At 46.6% G+C, this 16,281-nt stretch overlaps 1 protein-coding gene across 2 annotated transcripts in view; it reads left to right on the forward strand.

Moving 5' to 3' along the window:
* Positions 1 to 16,281, forward strand: part of VPS41 (VPS41, HOPS complex subunit) — a 172,974-nt gene that overhangs the window by 124,237 nt on the left and 32,456 nt on the right. For both annotated transcript variants that reach the window (XM_003134906.6, XM_021079091.1), the window contains 6 exons: positions 4,578 to 4,675; positions 8,981 to 9,110; positions 10,516 to 10,631; positions 12,135 to 12,191; positions 14,381 to 14,442; positions 16,097 to 16,178. In XM_003134906.6, coding sequence (XP_003134954.3) covers positions 4,578 to 4,675; positions 8,981 to 9,110; positions 10,516 to 10,631; positions 12,135 to 12,191; positions 14,381 to 14,442; positions 16,097 to 16,178 — 545 coding nt within the window. The remainder of the gene's footprint in view (positions 1 to 4,577; positions 4,676 to 8,980; positions 9,111 to 10,515; positions 10,632 to 12,134; positions 12,192 to 14,380; positions 14,443 to 16,096; positions 16,179 to 16,281) is intronic.

The raw sequence follows: 16,281 nt of genomic DNA on the forward strand, positions 1-16,281 counted from the left end.
GGAGAGACAAAAGTAGAAACCGTAGGGAGTTCCCACTGTGGCACAGTGGGTTAAGGATCCAGCATTGTCTCTGCAGCAGCTTGTGTTCAACCCCCAGCAGGACGCAGTGGGCCAAGGGTTCCTCACTGACGCAGCTGTGGCGTAGGTCACAGCTACAGCTCAGGCTTGACCTTTGGCCCAGGAACCTCCGTGCGCTGAGAGAGTGACCAAAAACAAACAAAAAGCAAATAAAACCCCCTCCTAGAAACTACAAATTAAAGTAATACAGTGTGTATCTGAAAATTATGACCACGGCGAGCATCACCAGAACGTATTTGAGTAAAATTCCTCCCACTTTAAAAACAAATTTGCGGGGCCCTGGACCTGCACTGTTGATGGCAGCCACCTGCCGCTCAGAGATACCAAGTGCTCGACGTGCGGCAGGTGCCATGGGGACGTGCAGTGTGCGGGATTCCGAGACTTAGGATGAAAATTAAAAAAGCAGACGATCTCATTAATATCTTCTTATGCTGTTACACGTTGAGATGGTCATGTTTTGGTTATGTTACATTAAATAAAATACTTTTAAAGTTTCACCTCCTTTTACTCTTTCACATGGCTACTAGAAAATCTTAAATTGCATGCAGAAGCCGTGCTTTCAGCTTTCATCAGTGTCCTGTTGGGTAGCACTGATCTAGAACTCAAGCCGCCTTTCTGGCTCAGGGCTGTGTACAGAATTGCCCTCATTCTGGGACCATAGGACCTGCCTGAATAGCATGTTTATGTGAATGGTCCTTTTGATATTTCTTCCTCTTATTCTCTTATTCTGCTTAGAATCCTTTTCCTGAATTATTTCTTCTAGCATGTCTAGGAGTGCTTTATCCTCTGGAGTAAACCAGAGCACAGCAGACCTTCCACCTCTGCCAGAACGAAGGCTGTGCTGCAGCTGTGATGTGTACCTCAGCTCACCTGCATCGGCGTCCAGGGGACCGAAGAGCAATTCCTGCGGGGCATTCCCGAGGCGCCCCTTTCTGGGTCTCCTTGACTGAAATCTGGCCAGCTGCAGTCTTTTGTGACTCCTTCTAGAAACTCTGCAGGTTTCTCTCCTTTTTTTGCCTCTCCTCCAGCTTTTGCATTCTGTTTTCTTTTAGTGCTCTCCAGCTGAATTTGTCCTTATTTTCTTTACAATCTCGCTTTTCCAGATGTAGTTGGAAGGTTGAGCTTCTGTGGTAGGAGACCTATAAACCACCTGTATTCAAACTGGCTTTCCTTTAGAACATTTTTTTCATTGAAAGTATTAAAAATTGTTATGTGGGGAAAAAACAGTTTCAGGGAAAACAAACAAATTTTGGTCCACTGGAATTTTGAAATAGAAAGGCAGTAACTATTTGAAGATATTTTATACAGCCAGTCAATAAACTCGTACATAATTTATATATGTTCTTCAGGTGAGTAAATATTACCAGTCAGCATTTCTTTTGCTAAATCTGTTCATAATTAATCTATTCATTAAGAATGTTCCTTATACTTCATTCTGACGCCACTGCCTCCAGTCAGCCCTGCATGGATTCAGCATTAATATAAAGGATATGCTGAGTCATGATAGATCTTAAAACAGTCCTGTTTCGCTGCATTCGTAATTAGTGATGAAAAAACAGAACCCCGCCGTTCATTCCAAAATGCCTTTTTTAAAATCCAGAGTAGCTGTAGACATTTCCCTAAACTAGGAACTCGCATTAGGAAGGTGTCTTTTTTCCAGCCGATAGCATTCCTAACAAGTATTGACGGAGATGAATTTCTAAGGGGTGGACTCTTCAAAGCAGCCGTTGTTAGAGCTCTTGATTTGTGACCCATACTGGGTATGACTGTAATTGCAATTTTGTTTTCCATAAGAAGATCTCTGTTGATATTAAATCACTTTAATAAAATGAAGAGAATCATTTAATTGCAGCTTTATCCGAATGTTGAAACTTGCTTACTGTAGCCCTGGAAATCTCAACCATGCCCTTTTATATACCATTTTACCTTCATAAATAACGGTTGTTGGTTTGTAATTGAGTCACTTCTTGTCATTTTTACCTAAATTGTTACTGCTTTTAAATTGGTAAAGTCTGGTAGGATTTAGTACGTAGCAAGTAAGCATTGTTATAGTATCTGGAATTGAGGAGGTGGGTGTGTGCTTCTTCGTCTCTTGCCTTGTTTACACATTAGATTTTCTGCATGTTCGTGGCTGAAGGACAGGACGTCTTCTGTGGTATGAATTATTCCGTCCCTTGAGGACAGAAATCTGGATGTAGAGGAGGAAAGAATTATTTCCCATGGAGTAAAATTATTTCCTAGCTTCTCGGTTCTGATTCCTAGAGCTTATTCATGTAAACCAAGGCCTTGACATGGATTCCGTTAACTTTAGGAGGGCGTCTGTCTGACGCTGCGTGTGAGCCTAAGCAGCCCTTTTAGCATCCAGATGGGGAGGGTACCTCGTTCACCCACCAAGCCGTAGAAGATGCTCTGCCCTGGGTGCCTACGGCAGACAAGCACATCAAAGCCTCCGTGTGGGTGCCCTGAGCAGTCTCTGCGGCATCTCTGATGGCTCGTTCTTCACACAGGTTGCTGGTGAGGGAACTGTGTGTGTGACATTTCAGTGATAGAAAGCGATTTAGTAAAACCAAACTCAAGGCCATCTCTACCAGAGTTTAGGCAACCTCAGGAGTGCTGGCATCCAAAGCTCCTGTTTACATGCCTGTGTATCTTCTAGGACGTGAACCTATCACCTCTTTGACCGCTGGGTCGTGTGTCGCCCCACAGGGTGCATTCCAGCCTTTCCCTGTCCCTACCCCCTGCCCCCACCATGTTCACACCCAGCACTGGGGGAGCCTCTCCAGAACCTTCAGTGCCTGCTGGACGTGCTCGGCTCTGCGCGTGTGGTTGTGGGGGAGGTAGTTCTCTACGCAGGTGCTTCATGTGTGAAACAAGGGTGTTCCGTTCAGATCCTCAGAGGTGGAGGAAAAAGGGTTCGTGGCAGAGCTGGCACCACTCGAACTCTGTCCAGGGCACCCTGACCACCTGCGCAGTCCAACCAAGGACAGAGCTTAAGAAATAGTATCCTTTTTAACATCCTTTTAACATTTAACATAGTTTCCTCTTGTTATTAACTGTTTAGTATTTCCGCAAAATAAAATTTCATTTTGGCGAGAAAATTAAATTTCCAAGACAGTTGTTGAAGGAGCACTCATTGCAGACCGGCACTAAGTATCACTAGGTGATTTACCAGGAGAATGGAGGGGGAAGAAAAACTCGGGACCCTCTCGTTTCATCTGCGTTAGAGGGTTTATTTCTAGGCCAATTCCTTTCTTTTGTAGATGGGAAAATTATACCCACAGAAATGCACATGAATTTTCCAAGTTGAGTTCAATTGCAGGTAAAACCCAGATTTCCCGACTCCACATTCAGTATCGTTTGCAATATGCTGACTTCCGCTGGTTTGAAAAAGATGGTCATTTTAGCATAAAAGTTAACGAAACCTGAAGCCAGTACCACCGAAGTGCTGAGAAGAACAGACTCTGGGTCCCCTTGCTGTGCAGTAGAAAATTGACAGAACACTGTAAACCAGGTATAATGGAAAAAATAAAAATCGTTGTAAAAAAGAAAAAAGAAACTCTTAGAAAATGTGGTGGGTCCAAATGAGCATTTACTCCCGAATGAATCTGTACGTGTAGTTCCTAGAAGAGGCCTTTTCTGGGACCGCTGCTGTCTCAGCTTTACTGCATATAACAAACCCTCCCAAAACTTAGTTGCTTAAAACAAGAGCCATTTATTATAAATGTTCAACAACAGCTAGTCCTTAAAATCATACTGTAGCAATGCTTGTACCGTTGCGCCTTCTGTAAGATCTTAGAGGTCCATTGTAATTAAATCTGTGTATTTCTTAACTGATGCAATAGCTGAGTTTGAATAACTAGCTGTAAGAAGGAAAGAGAAGTTTATTTCCTCTGAGCTCATTTCACTTAAGAAACTGGTGTTTCATCATAGTGGGATCTGTATTTACACGCTTTCTATAAAAACTGTTAAGTCTTTAGAGAAAACGTTTATTAGATGTTGAAAAGTAGTCACAGTTTTTCCATAATTACAAACAGCGTGCTCCTTGAGGTCATCGTACCGCCATAACGCAGAAGACAAAAATGTATGTTTCTTTAAAAATTATTTTGTCATTGATATTTTAAAATTATTTAACATGTAACTTTTTTAAGTTATTGTTATTCATAATTGTTTACACTGGGTTTTCCTGGATGTCAGAGTGTCTTCAATGAGGTTTCACAGTCATTTTTAAACTCGCTACGTGGGTATCACCCTTGACCATCGTTCATGCTGCCGTTTTTGTCAAGGTCGCTTTTTGTTCGTCATAGAAACTTTCAAGTGTAAGTTCCCAGCTGTCCTTTTCTGGTACTGCTCGTTGTCGAGAAGGTGTGTTTATCTGTGCCCTCTTTAGTGCTGGATTTCCCAAGTGAGTCCATCCAGCGTTCGGAGGCGACGTGTCCCGTCCTTTGCGAGCTGCTCTTTGCTGCTGTTGGTGGTGACCCTTGCATCCCTTCTGTTTGCAGTGTCTCAGTTTGAAACTGAATTCTACATCAGCGGGCTGGCGCCTCTCTGGGATCAGCTGGTCGTCCTTTCCTACGTCAAGGAGGTTTCGGAAAAAACGGTAATTTGTTTTCACCCCCAGTACAATGGGAAGCGTGGGTCATCGGTACTCCTTTGCCCAGATCACGTTGCCCCTGAAAGGACTCAGCTCCAGTCTAAGCAGAACCTTCTGACCCATAAAACAAGGTCGACAGAGACCGCCCTGCAGACCTGACGTCTTTACCTTTCAGGAGCTCCATTCAATGGTTGCCTTTGTTCCTTTTGCCAAGCAAAGGGGAGTCTTTTATTTTCTTCTTCTTCTTTCTTTTTTTCCACCTCTCTTGACATTTCAGTCAAAAGGAATGAAGGATTCCTCTTGCTGGAAGGCAAAGCAGCCAAGCTGACACTCTGCATCAGCGGAGATGACAGCAAGGAAGTTGACCTGCAGCAACAGCAGGGGTGCCTGTGGTCGCAGCGAATGACAGAGAGGGCGGGCCATTATGTCTGGGGTCCGGACGTCTTTGTTTACTTCCCAGCGGCCCAGTGATGCTGAGGAACTTGATTCTTGTTTTGAAGTAGCTGGATCATTCCTAAGTCTCACTTATCAGTGCGAATGATGGTATGAGATGAATGGCTGAGGGTAAGCAGCCGAGAATCAGAATCTCGTTGTACATGACTTTGAAATGAAGCCTGTTAGGAGGTCCAGCAGAGGGGCCTGTGTGCTGAGTTTTTGTTTGAAGACTAGATGGGTCCCGTGCCCGGTTTGTCTGTATTGTCAGAGTCTAGGGGCCCTGCCAGGAAGAGGCTAGGGGTGGCTTCAAGGCGCAGTCATTGCAGAGGACTTTCTTTTGGATGCTGTGTGTAAAAGAACTGCAGTTGATGGTCTCGCCCTTTACAAGGAGTGGAGTCTCCTTGTCTTGTTCTCTCCCTGCCCCTTTTCAAACGGCGGGGAGAAGAACCCTGGGAGCCCTGGTTTGGAAGGGGTAGCTGCTCTCCAGCATTTCTCCGAGCAAGCACTTGCATCAGGAAGCCATCACTATGGTAACCGGGAGCTCTGGGCGCCCGTGTTGCTAGGCAATGGGATGCTGTAGACTTAAGTGAACACTCAAACCCGCTGAAATCAATAGGGCTGGCTGCTAGCCCTGTTGCAGGCCATCCATTTATTATTATTTTATTTATTTTTTGGAAAATAAAGAAAAGCAGTGGCTCCTGAGGGAGTAAATGCAGTGCTTTTTGATGAGTGTGAGGAGGACTGAGAAGGTGATTGAAAGACATAAGGAAAGAAGCAGTACAATGAAAACAGAAAGCCTAATCAACAATTGACCCAAAAAAAGAAAGGAAGGAAACCTTTGCTAATAAAAGACACCATTGGAAAGGAGGAAAAATCAAGAAAGGCCAGCCTCGGAGAGCAAATGCAAAAGTGGGATTTTTCCAGAGGACGAAGCGAGGGTCTTGGAGGGACGCACAAGCGTGTGTGCAGTGCGTGTGACCACTCCTCTCCTCCCACCCCAGAGGCCCCAGAGGGCCCTAAAATCCTTACACACAGACGAACCAATACAACAGAAGGAATAAAGAAGCAAGCCTAGGGCCAGCCATGCCCCCTCTTTTTTTTTCATAACAAAAAGCCAGTTTAACTGCAACAGTAAACAGAATTGGTTTTTCTCTGAGTCACAATACTATCCCAGCATATTTTCCCTCGTTGCACCTGTTATACACATGCCGGCCCCCTCACGCAGTGGCAGACACAGTTATAGCCATGTTTTTAGGAGCACTTCTGCATATTCTCTCTCCACATGGCTGTGGGGTCTCCTAGCCTCGCTTCTGGTGGTTGTGAATTATTTCATCTGGCTGATGAAACCTAATTATGAAGCTGTTATCAATTTGTGTTTTGTTTTTCTTTCCTGGTTAAGGATCCAGCATGGTCACTGCTGTGGCATGGGTTTGATTCCTGGCTGGGAAATGCCACGTGTGGGGGGTGCAACTAATAATTCGTAAATTAATTAATTAAACACATGTATGTTAAGAATGGTGCTTAGCATTGACTCTCAAAGATCAGCAAGGCCAAGTTCCGGCTCCTGGAAATTCACATGTAAGCAAGGCTCTTTGACCAGGGAGCAAAGGTTGTAAAATAATGAGAGGATGCATTTCTCATCCATCGCATTTGGCTGATGGAGTCCTCATACACACAAAGGAGCTATTTATATGGCCTAGCAAGATGGTTTTCTTTTAACATTCTTTGGTTCAATTTTTTTTTTTCTATTTTGCTATTTTAATTTTGATATTTTTTGTCATTGTCACAGCAGTTAATTTTTAAAACTTTCAAGTCTGAGTTTGTTTTTTTTCTTTTTGTAGCTATTGTTTTAAAATTCAGATACTGTTTATTTCTCCACAAAACCACTGAATTATCCTGCATATCCACTGGGGTTTTTTTCCCCTACTAATTGATCTTTCCTAGTTGCCTTTTCACTTTTGGAATGCTTTAAATATATGAGATGCAAAGCTAACATAATTGCTTCTCAATTAACCTAACAGAACGGATGAAAAAAAATCTTTGAGGCTTACTGTTTTACTGAGGGACCTTGGAGAGTTGGGGAATGTTCTAGACTTGTTTCATTCTGTTCCTTTCATCCGTGTTCTCTGCACCAGTGCCACGCAGCTTTAGGTCTTGTTGCCTTGCGAAGTCGTCAGGTGTTATGTTTTATGCCTCTGTGCTCAATGGTCAGAGGGCATGTGAGCTTTATGTAAAACACACTGGATTTCAAATCCATAGTCCCAGTTTTTCCACAAATCACTGTCTCACTCTTTATTCATGTAACTTTGGCCTTAGTAAAAAGAATTTTTTAATTTTTTTATTATAGTTTATTTTCAATGGTCCATCAATTTCTGCTATACAGCAGAGTGACCCAATCATACGTGTGTGTGTGTGTACATTTTTATATATATGCATATATATATATATACACACACACATTCTTTTTTCACATTATTTTCCATCATGTTCCAACACAAGTGGCTAAACACAGTCCCCCGTGCTACACAGCAGGACCTCGTTGCTCATCCAGTCCAAATGCAGTCGTTTGCATCTACTGACCCCAAGCTCCCAGTCCCTCCTGCTCCCTCCTCCTCCCCCTTTGGCAGCCGCGGCCTCCGTAAATGTCTTCATCCTCTCACTTCCTTCATCTGCAGGACAGGGAACAACAGTATTTCCCCAGAGGTGATTTAAGGCCTCAAGGAGAATAATCTGTTGACAGTCACCTGGCCAGTCAGTAGAACTGTCAGAGGCCCTCAGCAAAGCATCTGTACCCCTTCTGTCCGGCTCTAGAACTGCCATGGCCAAAACTGTAGTCGTGGCCCTCATGTGCTGTCTACATTTGCTTCTCAGTCACAGGAATCCCGGTCAGGCGAGCGGTGTCCCCCTGTGACCCATGTCCGTCACACCGGCTGGTGCAGGCCGAAACCATTTCCATCAGCTCAGCAGGCACGGCCATAGACATAACTCTTGGTCTCTGGCTTTTCAGCGTAGCCACTGAAATTCCTAGAGGTGGCCGTGGTCTGGCTCGGGGGGCAGGTTCTGGGATGGTTTCGGCTCTTCCTAACCACGTGGTCGAAGGATGCGGGGGCTGCCCTTGGAGATGAAGGGGCTGCAGCGGTGGACCATGGACCTGGCCCAGTGGTGTCCATCCTGTGTGTCTCATACAAGAGGTCAAAGTAAACCACTGCTGTGGGGCCATCCACGGCAGGTGGTCAGAAGGGCTTACATCTGCTGAACTTACAAACCCAAAGTGCTTAATTATGGCTGACTAGAATTAATTCGTATCTAGAGAAAGGCAATTTTTTTTTTTTTGAGTTTTCTTGAGCCACTCCCGTGGCATATGGAAGTTCCCAGGCTAGGGGTTGAATTGGAGCTGTGGCTGCCAGTCTATGCCAGAGCCACAGCAACGCAGGATCCGAGCCACGTCTTCGACCCGCACCACAGCTCATGGCAATGCCAGATCCTTAACCCACTGAGCGAGGTCAGGGATCGAACCCACAACGTCATGGTTCCTAGTTGGATTCGTTAACCACTGTGCCACAATGGGAACTCCGAGAAAGGCAATTTAAATGAGCCTTTTGGAGTTCCCATTGTGGCTCAGTGGGTTAAGAACCTGACTAGTATCCATGAGGATGCAGGTTCAATCCCTGGCCTCACTCAGTGGGTTAAGGAGCTGGCGCGGCCGTGAGCGTGGGATAGGTCACAGACGTGGCTCAGATCTGGCATGGCTGTGGCTGTAGGCTGGCAGCTGCAGCTCCGATTGGACTCCTAGCCTGGGAACTTCCGTATAATGCGGGTGGGGCCCTAAAAGACAAAAAGAGAAACAAACGAGCCTCTCCCCTCTCTTTGCCCCAGGAAAGCGAATACTGCGCCAGGCCCAGACTGGATATCATCCAGCCGCTCTCGGAGACCTGCGAAGAGATTTCTTCTGATGCTCTGACTGTGAGGGGCTTCCAGGAAAATGAATGCAGAGATTATCACTTAGGTGAGAGATGAAGGATCCGACTCGTTTCATTGCTTTCATAGTTTCGCTGCTCTGCTCAAGTAACGCAGTTCGGAATTTCAGTTGAGGTGCTGAAAGGATCTTAGCAATTCCCTGGGCGGGCCTCTTAGGTTGCAGACGAAGGCATCAAGGCCCAGAGGTGCTGCGGAACTCACCTGAGCTCCCACAGCAGGAGGGAGGGGGAGAGATGGAGTCAGGACCAAGGAGGGGAGGCTTCCTGGCCTTGGTTCTTGTATTTGGTCTTCTCTCCTGTTTCCCGTGGCGCCTGACTCGCACTGATGCCAGGCAGTGTGGTGCTGTGGTTGCCACATCACTCCCAACTCCGTGTCCCTAGAAGGTGTTCTCTGGGCTGCAGAGAAGTCGTCTTTCTGTGACCAGTGCTCGGAACTCGGAAGGGCGCCGGGTACCTACTAGGCTTTCGCGGCATATTTGCTGAGCGGGTGGGTGACTAGGTAGTGACTACTCAGAAATAAAGGGAGAACCACTGCCACGGAGTCATAGCAGGGGCGTCATAGCCTTGAAAAATGCATTGATCAGAACCGCTTTGGCTGTTGAGAAATTCTTTCCTGCTTTAAAAACAACTGCCGTGTTTTGAGAATATTCTCAGTTCACATTTTGGTCAAAAGAAAGGAGGAACTCGTCTAAATCCATTTGAGCTTTTAGATGACGCCCTTGATCCGCTGAGAAATGGGAGCGTGGACTCTGGGTGGACACTGCAAGTGAACGCGTCCAGTCAGTGTTTGGCTCAGAGCAAAACTCTGCGGCACACTTAGAAACCCTGCAGAGCAGGCGTCGTCATTTTCTGCAGGAAAGCCTTGCGAGCAGCATCGCAGCTGCCCAAGGGATGGATGACGCCCTGAGGGCTCGGGCGTCTGTCCTTTATGCTTTAGATGGCCTTGACCTTGAGGAGGAGGGAACCATCACGGCCAACTGTGGGGTGTAATTGTTCTGTGAAAATAGAGCAGCGCTGTAAATGGCCGTAAATAAAGGGTATACACAGTAGATGAATTATATGCAGGAGACACGGCAAATTTTGAAGACTCTCTTTCAGCAGAGGGCAGAATGTCAGCGGACGAAACAGAATTTTTAAGCCGACCGTATTTTTTGAAATTTCCTCCCTCTTCCTTTTCTCTCTCCCTTCGGTCCTCCTTCCCTTCTTTTTTTTTTCCAAATAATCTTACATGTAAATATTTTGTTAAGCCCTGGAATATATTCCATCCTTTTCTACCCTGCCTCCCACCCCTACATTGAAACACAGCCAAGCGCACTTGGGCCAAAGGTAGGAGCGTTTTCTGTTAACGCTCAGCTCGGTGGCCTGACCCCCCCCCACTGCCAAGGTTCCTCCGGTGGAGTCACCCAGGCTGTCCTCCTCTCCTCTCGCCTGTAGAGCACTCGGAAGGGGAGTCGCTCTTCTACATCGTGAGTCCAAGAGATGTTGTCGTTGCCAAGGAACGTGACCAAGACGACCACATCGACTGGCTCCTCGAGAAGAAGAAATACGAGGTGGTTGCTCGGACGCTCTTCAGCGTGTTGACATAGTGGTAGCAGAGAGGGGATGCAAGGTTTTTGTAATAAATCTTTTATGTAGGTGAATTATTACCTCCTACTAACATGTAGGAGGCGAATAACTTGCCAGGGCTCCCCAGAAACTCCTTGCAAGGAGGCCAATTGGCCTCACTGTTCTGCGGAGGAGGAGCTGGCGATGGAGGGAACGGGCTGGGGGGAGGGTGGGTTAGATCCAGCCTGCTGCCGTGTTTGTTGGGTGGTTCTTCCAGGAAGATACAGAAGCGCTGGTATTTCCGAATCATCCGTTTGGTCACTTTAGGGAAGCCGTTATTTTGTGCTTATTTCACGTGTAACAGTAAACCCGTCTGGCTACACTCGCTCAGGATGATTCAGACGACCCGTTAGGCTTCTTCGAGTCTTGGTTCAGATTAATTTGAGTAGATAATGTCCCATCGTGGCTTTTTTTAAAAAGGAAAACGTTTCTTAATTTTAATGGCGGCAAAGACACGATGGTGTTGACTTAGTTAGAGAAACCCTCTGGGAGTTCCCATCGTGGCTCAGAGAGGTAAGAACCAACATAGTGTCCATGAGGATGCAGGTTTGACCCCTGGCCTCGCTCAGGAGGTTAAGGATCTGGCGTTGCCTCAAGCTGTGGCATAGGTCACCGACGCAGCTCAGATCTGGAGTTGCTGGGGCTGTTTTGTAGGCCTGCAGCTGCGGCTCCGGTTCAACCCTAGCCCAGGCACTTCCATATGCTGTGAGTGTGGCCATAAAAGGAAAAAAGAAAAAAAGAAAAAAAAAAGAAACTTTCTGCTAATCAGCTTAAAAAAAAAAAAGGTCCACTTATTTGTAATCACCTGAAAGGATTTGGGGTAAAATGTGTTTAATTTTAGTGTCCAAGTGTTGATACCAATTTCATACCCCAGTTATTACCATTATTGCTTTAGATCCAGTAGCTTCTTAGAGGAATATTGTGTCTCAAAGATTTTTGTTAAAGTAACTATTGTAAGCTTACCAAGATAAAAGGTAAAATCAGACTTTCAACATCGTAGTGTGTTCACGCCTGAAAGTCTGCATAGAGTTTACTTCTTCTGTTTCGTGAAGGACAAGTGTCCTGTGTTAACACGCATCGTACATACTTAAGTGACAGATGAATTTTTTGTTATTGGAACCTAGGAATTTTGTCGTATTTTGATATTTTGATTTGTGTCTGAAATGCGAGTCCCGCATCCTCATGTGGAAATGGATTCAAATGGAAATAAGCGGAGTCTTCATTTTGGTTGACTGCTTTTGTTTGGGCTTGAATTTGGCGAGGTTCACTCACCCAAAACACAAACAGTTCCTGTGCTTGAAGAAAAAGCCACGGGAAAGGGGGGCTCATTTATGTAGCCTAGAACTTTAAGACATAATAAATATAGTATTTACAACCTCACTATCTTTCTCTCCCGCTCTCTCCCGTTTTCCCTTTTCTGCTCCTTTTACTGTGATCGTTAAATACAGGAAGCTCTGATGGCAGCTGAAATCAGCCAAAAGAACATTAAAAGACATAAGATTCTGGTAAGTATATAATCTTACTATTCGAAACATAAATTTACCTTTCAATAAGTGGTAATGAGACGGAAAATAATTTGAAAAGAACAGATTCTCCCTACCTTTTGAGAATTTATTTCAAACGAATTCTCTGACCTGAGAGGTCCAAATATTTCATTGTATTGAATCACTTTCTGCTTGTAAACAAGAAACTTGAACACCTGCTAGGAGGTAGTTGTAGGTAATTTGGAAACTGGATTTATGAAATACACTTTAAACACCAAGCTTTCCAGTTACGTGTGGGAAAGTTTCTTTAAATCATAGGTAAAGTCACATGGTCATGAAATTTACAAAAGAGTCGTTTCGTAAAACTAGGCTGCTTCAGTGTCTCCGAAATAGCAGACTCAGTTGACTTTGTCATGGAGACCAGTCTGGGACGTGAAGTACTTCCGTCTTGCATCGTAGACTCTGGGAAAATAGATTGCGGGAAAGCCCGTTTCCTGCCTAAACGTGACGGTGACTGTGCCGGCGGAAAGCCGAAGAGAAACTTTATCCTCTGAGTGTGAGTGTCCCTCGAGATGGTCCAGCCCCGGATCCGGTTTCTGGATGAAAGCTAGAAATGTCATCGCTGACGGCTGTTTGGGTTTCGGTGAAATTCCTTCTGCCCGCACGCTCCCCACCGTGACCTTCTCTTTGAAACTCTCGCTAAAAGCCTCACTCCCAGGGCGTATACGAGCAGAGTCACCCGGGAATGAAAAGGAAGAACGAGAACCAGAGCGTCTTGTGTTTTCTCTTCCTTCAAATCTGTAGCAGATGAGCAAGGACCGTCCAGCATTGGCGCGTCCCTCCCAGTAGGAGGGTGCAGCTGAAGGGAGCAGCTCAGGCAGGCTTAGCGAGGCGCTTGCGCACGGGGTCCGGTCACAGGAAGGCGGTGGGTGCATGGTCTGTGTTTATCTGTTCTTACCACGCACGCTTGCTGGAGTGAAACCAAGTAGGAGGCGAGCGAGTCGAGCTGAAATGGACGGATGGGCCAGTGGGCAAGTGGGGAGGCTGCGGCTGGGGGTCCGGCAGCCTGGGCCGGTTCACAGCAGTGGTGGGCTTTTCGTGTAATCTGCTTATGTGCAGAGAAGAGACCAGGTCAGGTTGAGGTTAAAAGAGCACAGAGAACAAGGACGGGGGGCGGGGGGCACGAACCTGAGGAGAGAGTCTGGAGAAGGAAGCACCTCTTCCAGGAACCGGCCCAGAAGGGCTCCCCAGAGCTCCCACGAGAGGTGATGGTTCTTCAGAGAAACAGAGTTGGGCGCCCTTTCCAGCAGAGTGGAGCTACAGTTTGCTACGTAGCGGTCGTGAAAGTCAACGTTTCATAAGCGAGGAACTGTGGGGACGTCCCTTCACTCTGGAAAGGGCGTGTGTTCTATACGTTCATTAGGCCCCTGGGACAGGAGAGCAGAGAGAGAAAGAAGCGTCTTCACTGCCGGCCCCAAATTGTTTTGTGCATAAAGTAGAACTTAGAACCAAGTTTCATTGTCTGTACTGTCTTAGGCTTCTCGTGAAAATGCTTGTAGGCATTGCCATGGCTCTGGTGACACAGGTCACCCCTGGTCCCTTCAAGACCGAGGTGGAATGGGGGACGGAGCACAGACACTGAAACCGGTCAGGTCACTGCTCTGGGCCCGTTTCCTCTTGCGCAGACACGCGGGTTTGAATGACCTGGTTTTCCTGAGCTCGTGTTCACTTTTCACTTTCTAATTTTTAGTATTTCCACTTTATTATGATCTGTCTATTGTAACTTTTCTTATAGCCTTTCTTCACCCTTGATACAGACGGAGACAGGATATGCTCACATGTTATAGACGAAAGCACAAGAAGCAATTTTACCTTCAGTGAAAAGATGAAATTGTCAGATCATGTTTCTAGTATCGGAGGTTTCTTTGGTGGGAAATTTTTTAGAAGCAGGCAGGTTAGGAGCTTTGAAGTAGTAACTTTAAAAAAAGGAAAAAAATAATTGTGAATTCTGAAATTTGTGACAATTCCAGCACATTGAAATAAGCCCGGGGAAGAAGCGAGTGTAGCTACATAAAGCGGTGAAGCCGCATCCGCAGGTCCAGTCGGCCGAGCGGCGGGACCCTCGGGTCGGGCGCGGGCCTCGGGATCCGAGAGCGGCCTTTTCCGTTTGTTCCGGTTCATCAGGAAAGTCCTTGCTTTCGTTTCCCCAGGACATCGGCTTGGCCTACATCAACCACCTGGTGGAGAAGGGGGAGTACGACGCAGCGGCACGGTAATCAGGGCGGCTCGTGGTGGTTTGTGAATGAAAGTAGGATGGAGTCACGGTAACAGCAAAGCTAAGGTGCTCTCTGCAGGTGGCAGGCTCTTTTTTTGACACCTCACGGGTCGTTTCTCAGTAGTGAGGGTTTTAATCACGGACCCCGAAGCTGTTGACCCGCCTGTGACCCTCATTTTCCCCAAATGAAAACTGGGCTTCTCGTTGTTTAACGAGCGAGGTGTCAGAAACTCTGAGGAGACGATCCCACCGTGGCTCAGCCGGTTAAGAACCCACCTAGGATCTATGAGGATGCAGGGTGGCTCCCTGGCCCCGCTCAGGGGTTAAGGATCCGGCGTGGCCGTGAGCTGGGGTGTAGGTGGCGGACACAGCTTGGATCCAGCGTTGCTGTGGCTGTGGCGCAGGCCGGTGGCCGCAACTCTACTTAAACCCCTAGTTGGGAACGTCCACATACCTGGGATACGGCCCTAAAAAGAACAAACAACAACAAAAAATCCCCATGAAGCGTCCAAGATTTTACCCTTTGTATAGGGGTACCCGCTTGTCTCATGAGTGCTGGAAGAAGACTTGATTCTCCTGGGTCAGAGACACAGGACCATCTACTTCAGCAACAGCTGTGGCCAGAGTTCCAGCACTTGCTCTGGTTCCCAAGGCACAACGCAGAGAGAGCCAGATGACCCTGCACAGGCAGTGGGTTGTGCTAGAGAAGAGGGGCCCTGAGCTTGGGGTATCTGGTTCTTTACAATGGGCCGTAAGCCTGCCTGCCTGCCCTTGACTCCAGAGGGAGAGGTTATTTTTATTTTGCTGGGCAGCAGCAAACCTGCCCTGTGCTCTGGAGAGGGATGCCATCTGTCTCTACAATGTTCACTTAACACGCATCCCCAAAAAGATGGTCCAGAGAAAGGCCGCCTATGCCTCTGCTCACAGCTCAAGGAGAACTGTCTCCCTCTAGGAGGGCGGCAGTGGAAACGATCAGACCCCAGGCTCCCGGTCTGCAGGGCCTGTGGGTGGACAGACACGTAAATGGGATGTAGCGCTCGTGCGGGCCTCTGGGCACGGTCCCCCCTCAGGCCGTGCAGCGCCACCCGCAGAACTGCCTGGCAGCCCGGAAGGTCGCCTTCAGGCCTGTGTTTTGTCCCTTGACTTAGGGGGCTGTGTTTCTTTGATGTGTAAATCGAAGTTTTATTCACACATGAACATTTTTCCAGATTGTACTAAGGTAGGAGTCCAGTTTTCTAAAGTCTGATTTTGTGGTCCATTATTTAAAGCCAGTGAAGAAGTGGTTTAAATTGACACTTTTAGGTATGATGATATTTCTTCAAGCCAAAGGGGTCCCCAAACTGTCTGGATAAGTAGGAAGCTCAGCTCAGAACAAGAAGATTATTGGGAAACCACCTAACCAACGTCTTTTGAAGGAGACTCATCTTTATTTATAAGTGTTTTGTGTTTGCATGATTTCCAGCAACCTTGCATATGTGGTCAAATAGTACCAGTAATAACGTTATGCTCATGGGCACCTGAGATAGAAATTTGTCCAAACTCTGGGATGAGAGCTGGGTCTGAACCACTGGGGGAAATGGCTCCTTATTCTGCCTCTGTTTATTTTCTTTTTTTATATACTTTCTCTCTCCCCGGATGTTTTTACTTCCAGCAAATGCCAGAAAATTCTTGGGAAAAATGCAGCACTCTGGGAATATGAAGTTTATAAATTTAAAGAAATTGGACAGCTTAAGGTAAGATTAGCTTTCTTTTTTTTTTTTTTTTCTTTTTTGGCTGCCCAGCGGCATAGGGAGTTCCCGGGCCAGGGATCAGATCCAAGCCGCAGCTGTGACCTAC

Source organism: Sus scrofa, chromosome 18 (genome assembly GCF_000003025.6).
Source record: "Sus scrofa isolate TJ Tabasco breed Duroc chromosome 18, Sscrofa11.1, whole genome shotgun sequence".
NCBI classification, from domain to species: Eukaryota; Metazoa; Chordata; class Mammalia; order Artiodactyla; family Suidae; genus Sus; species Sus scrofa.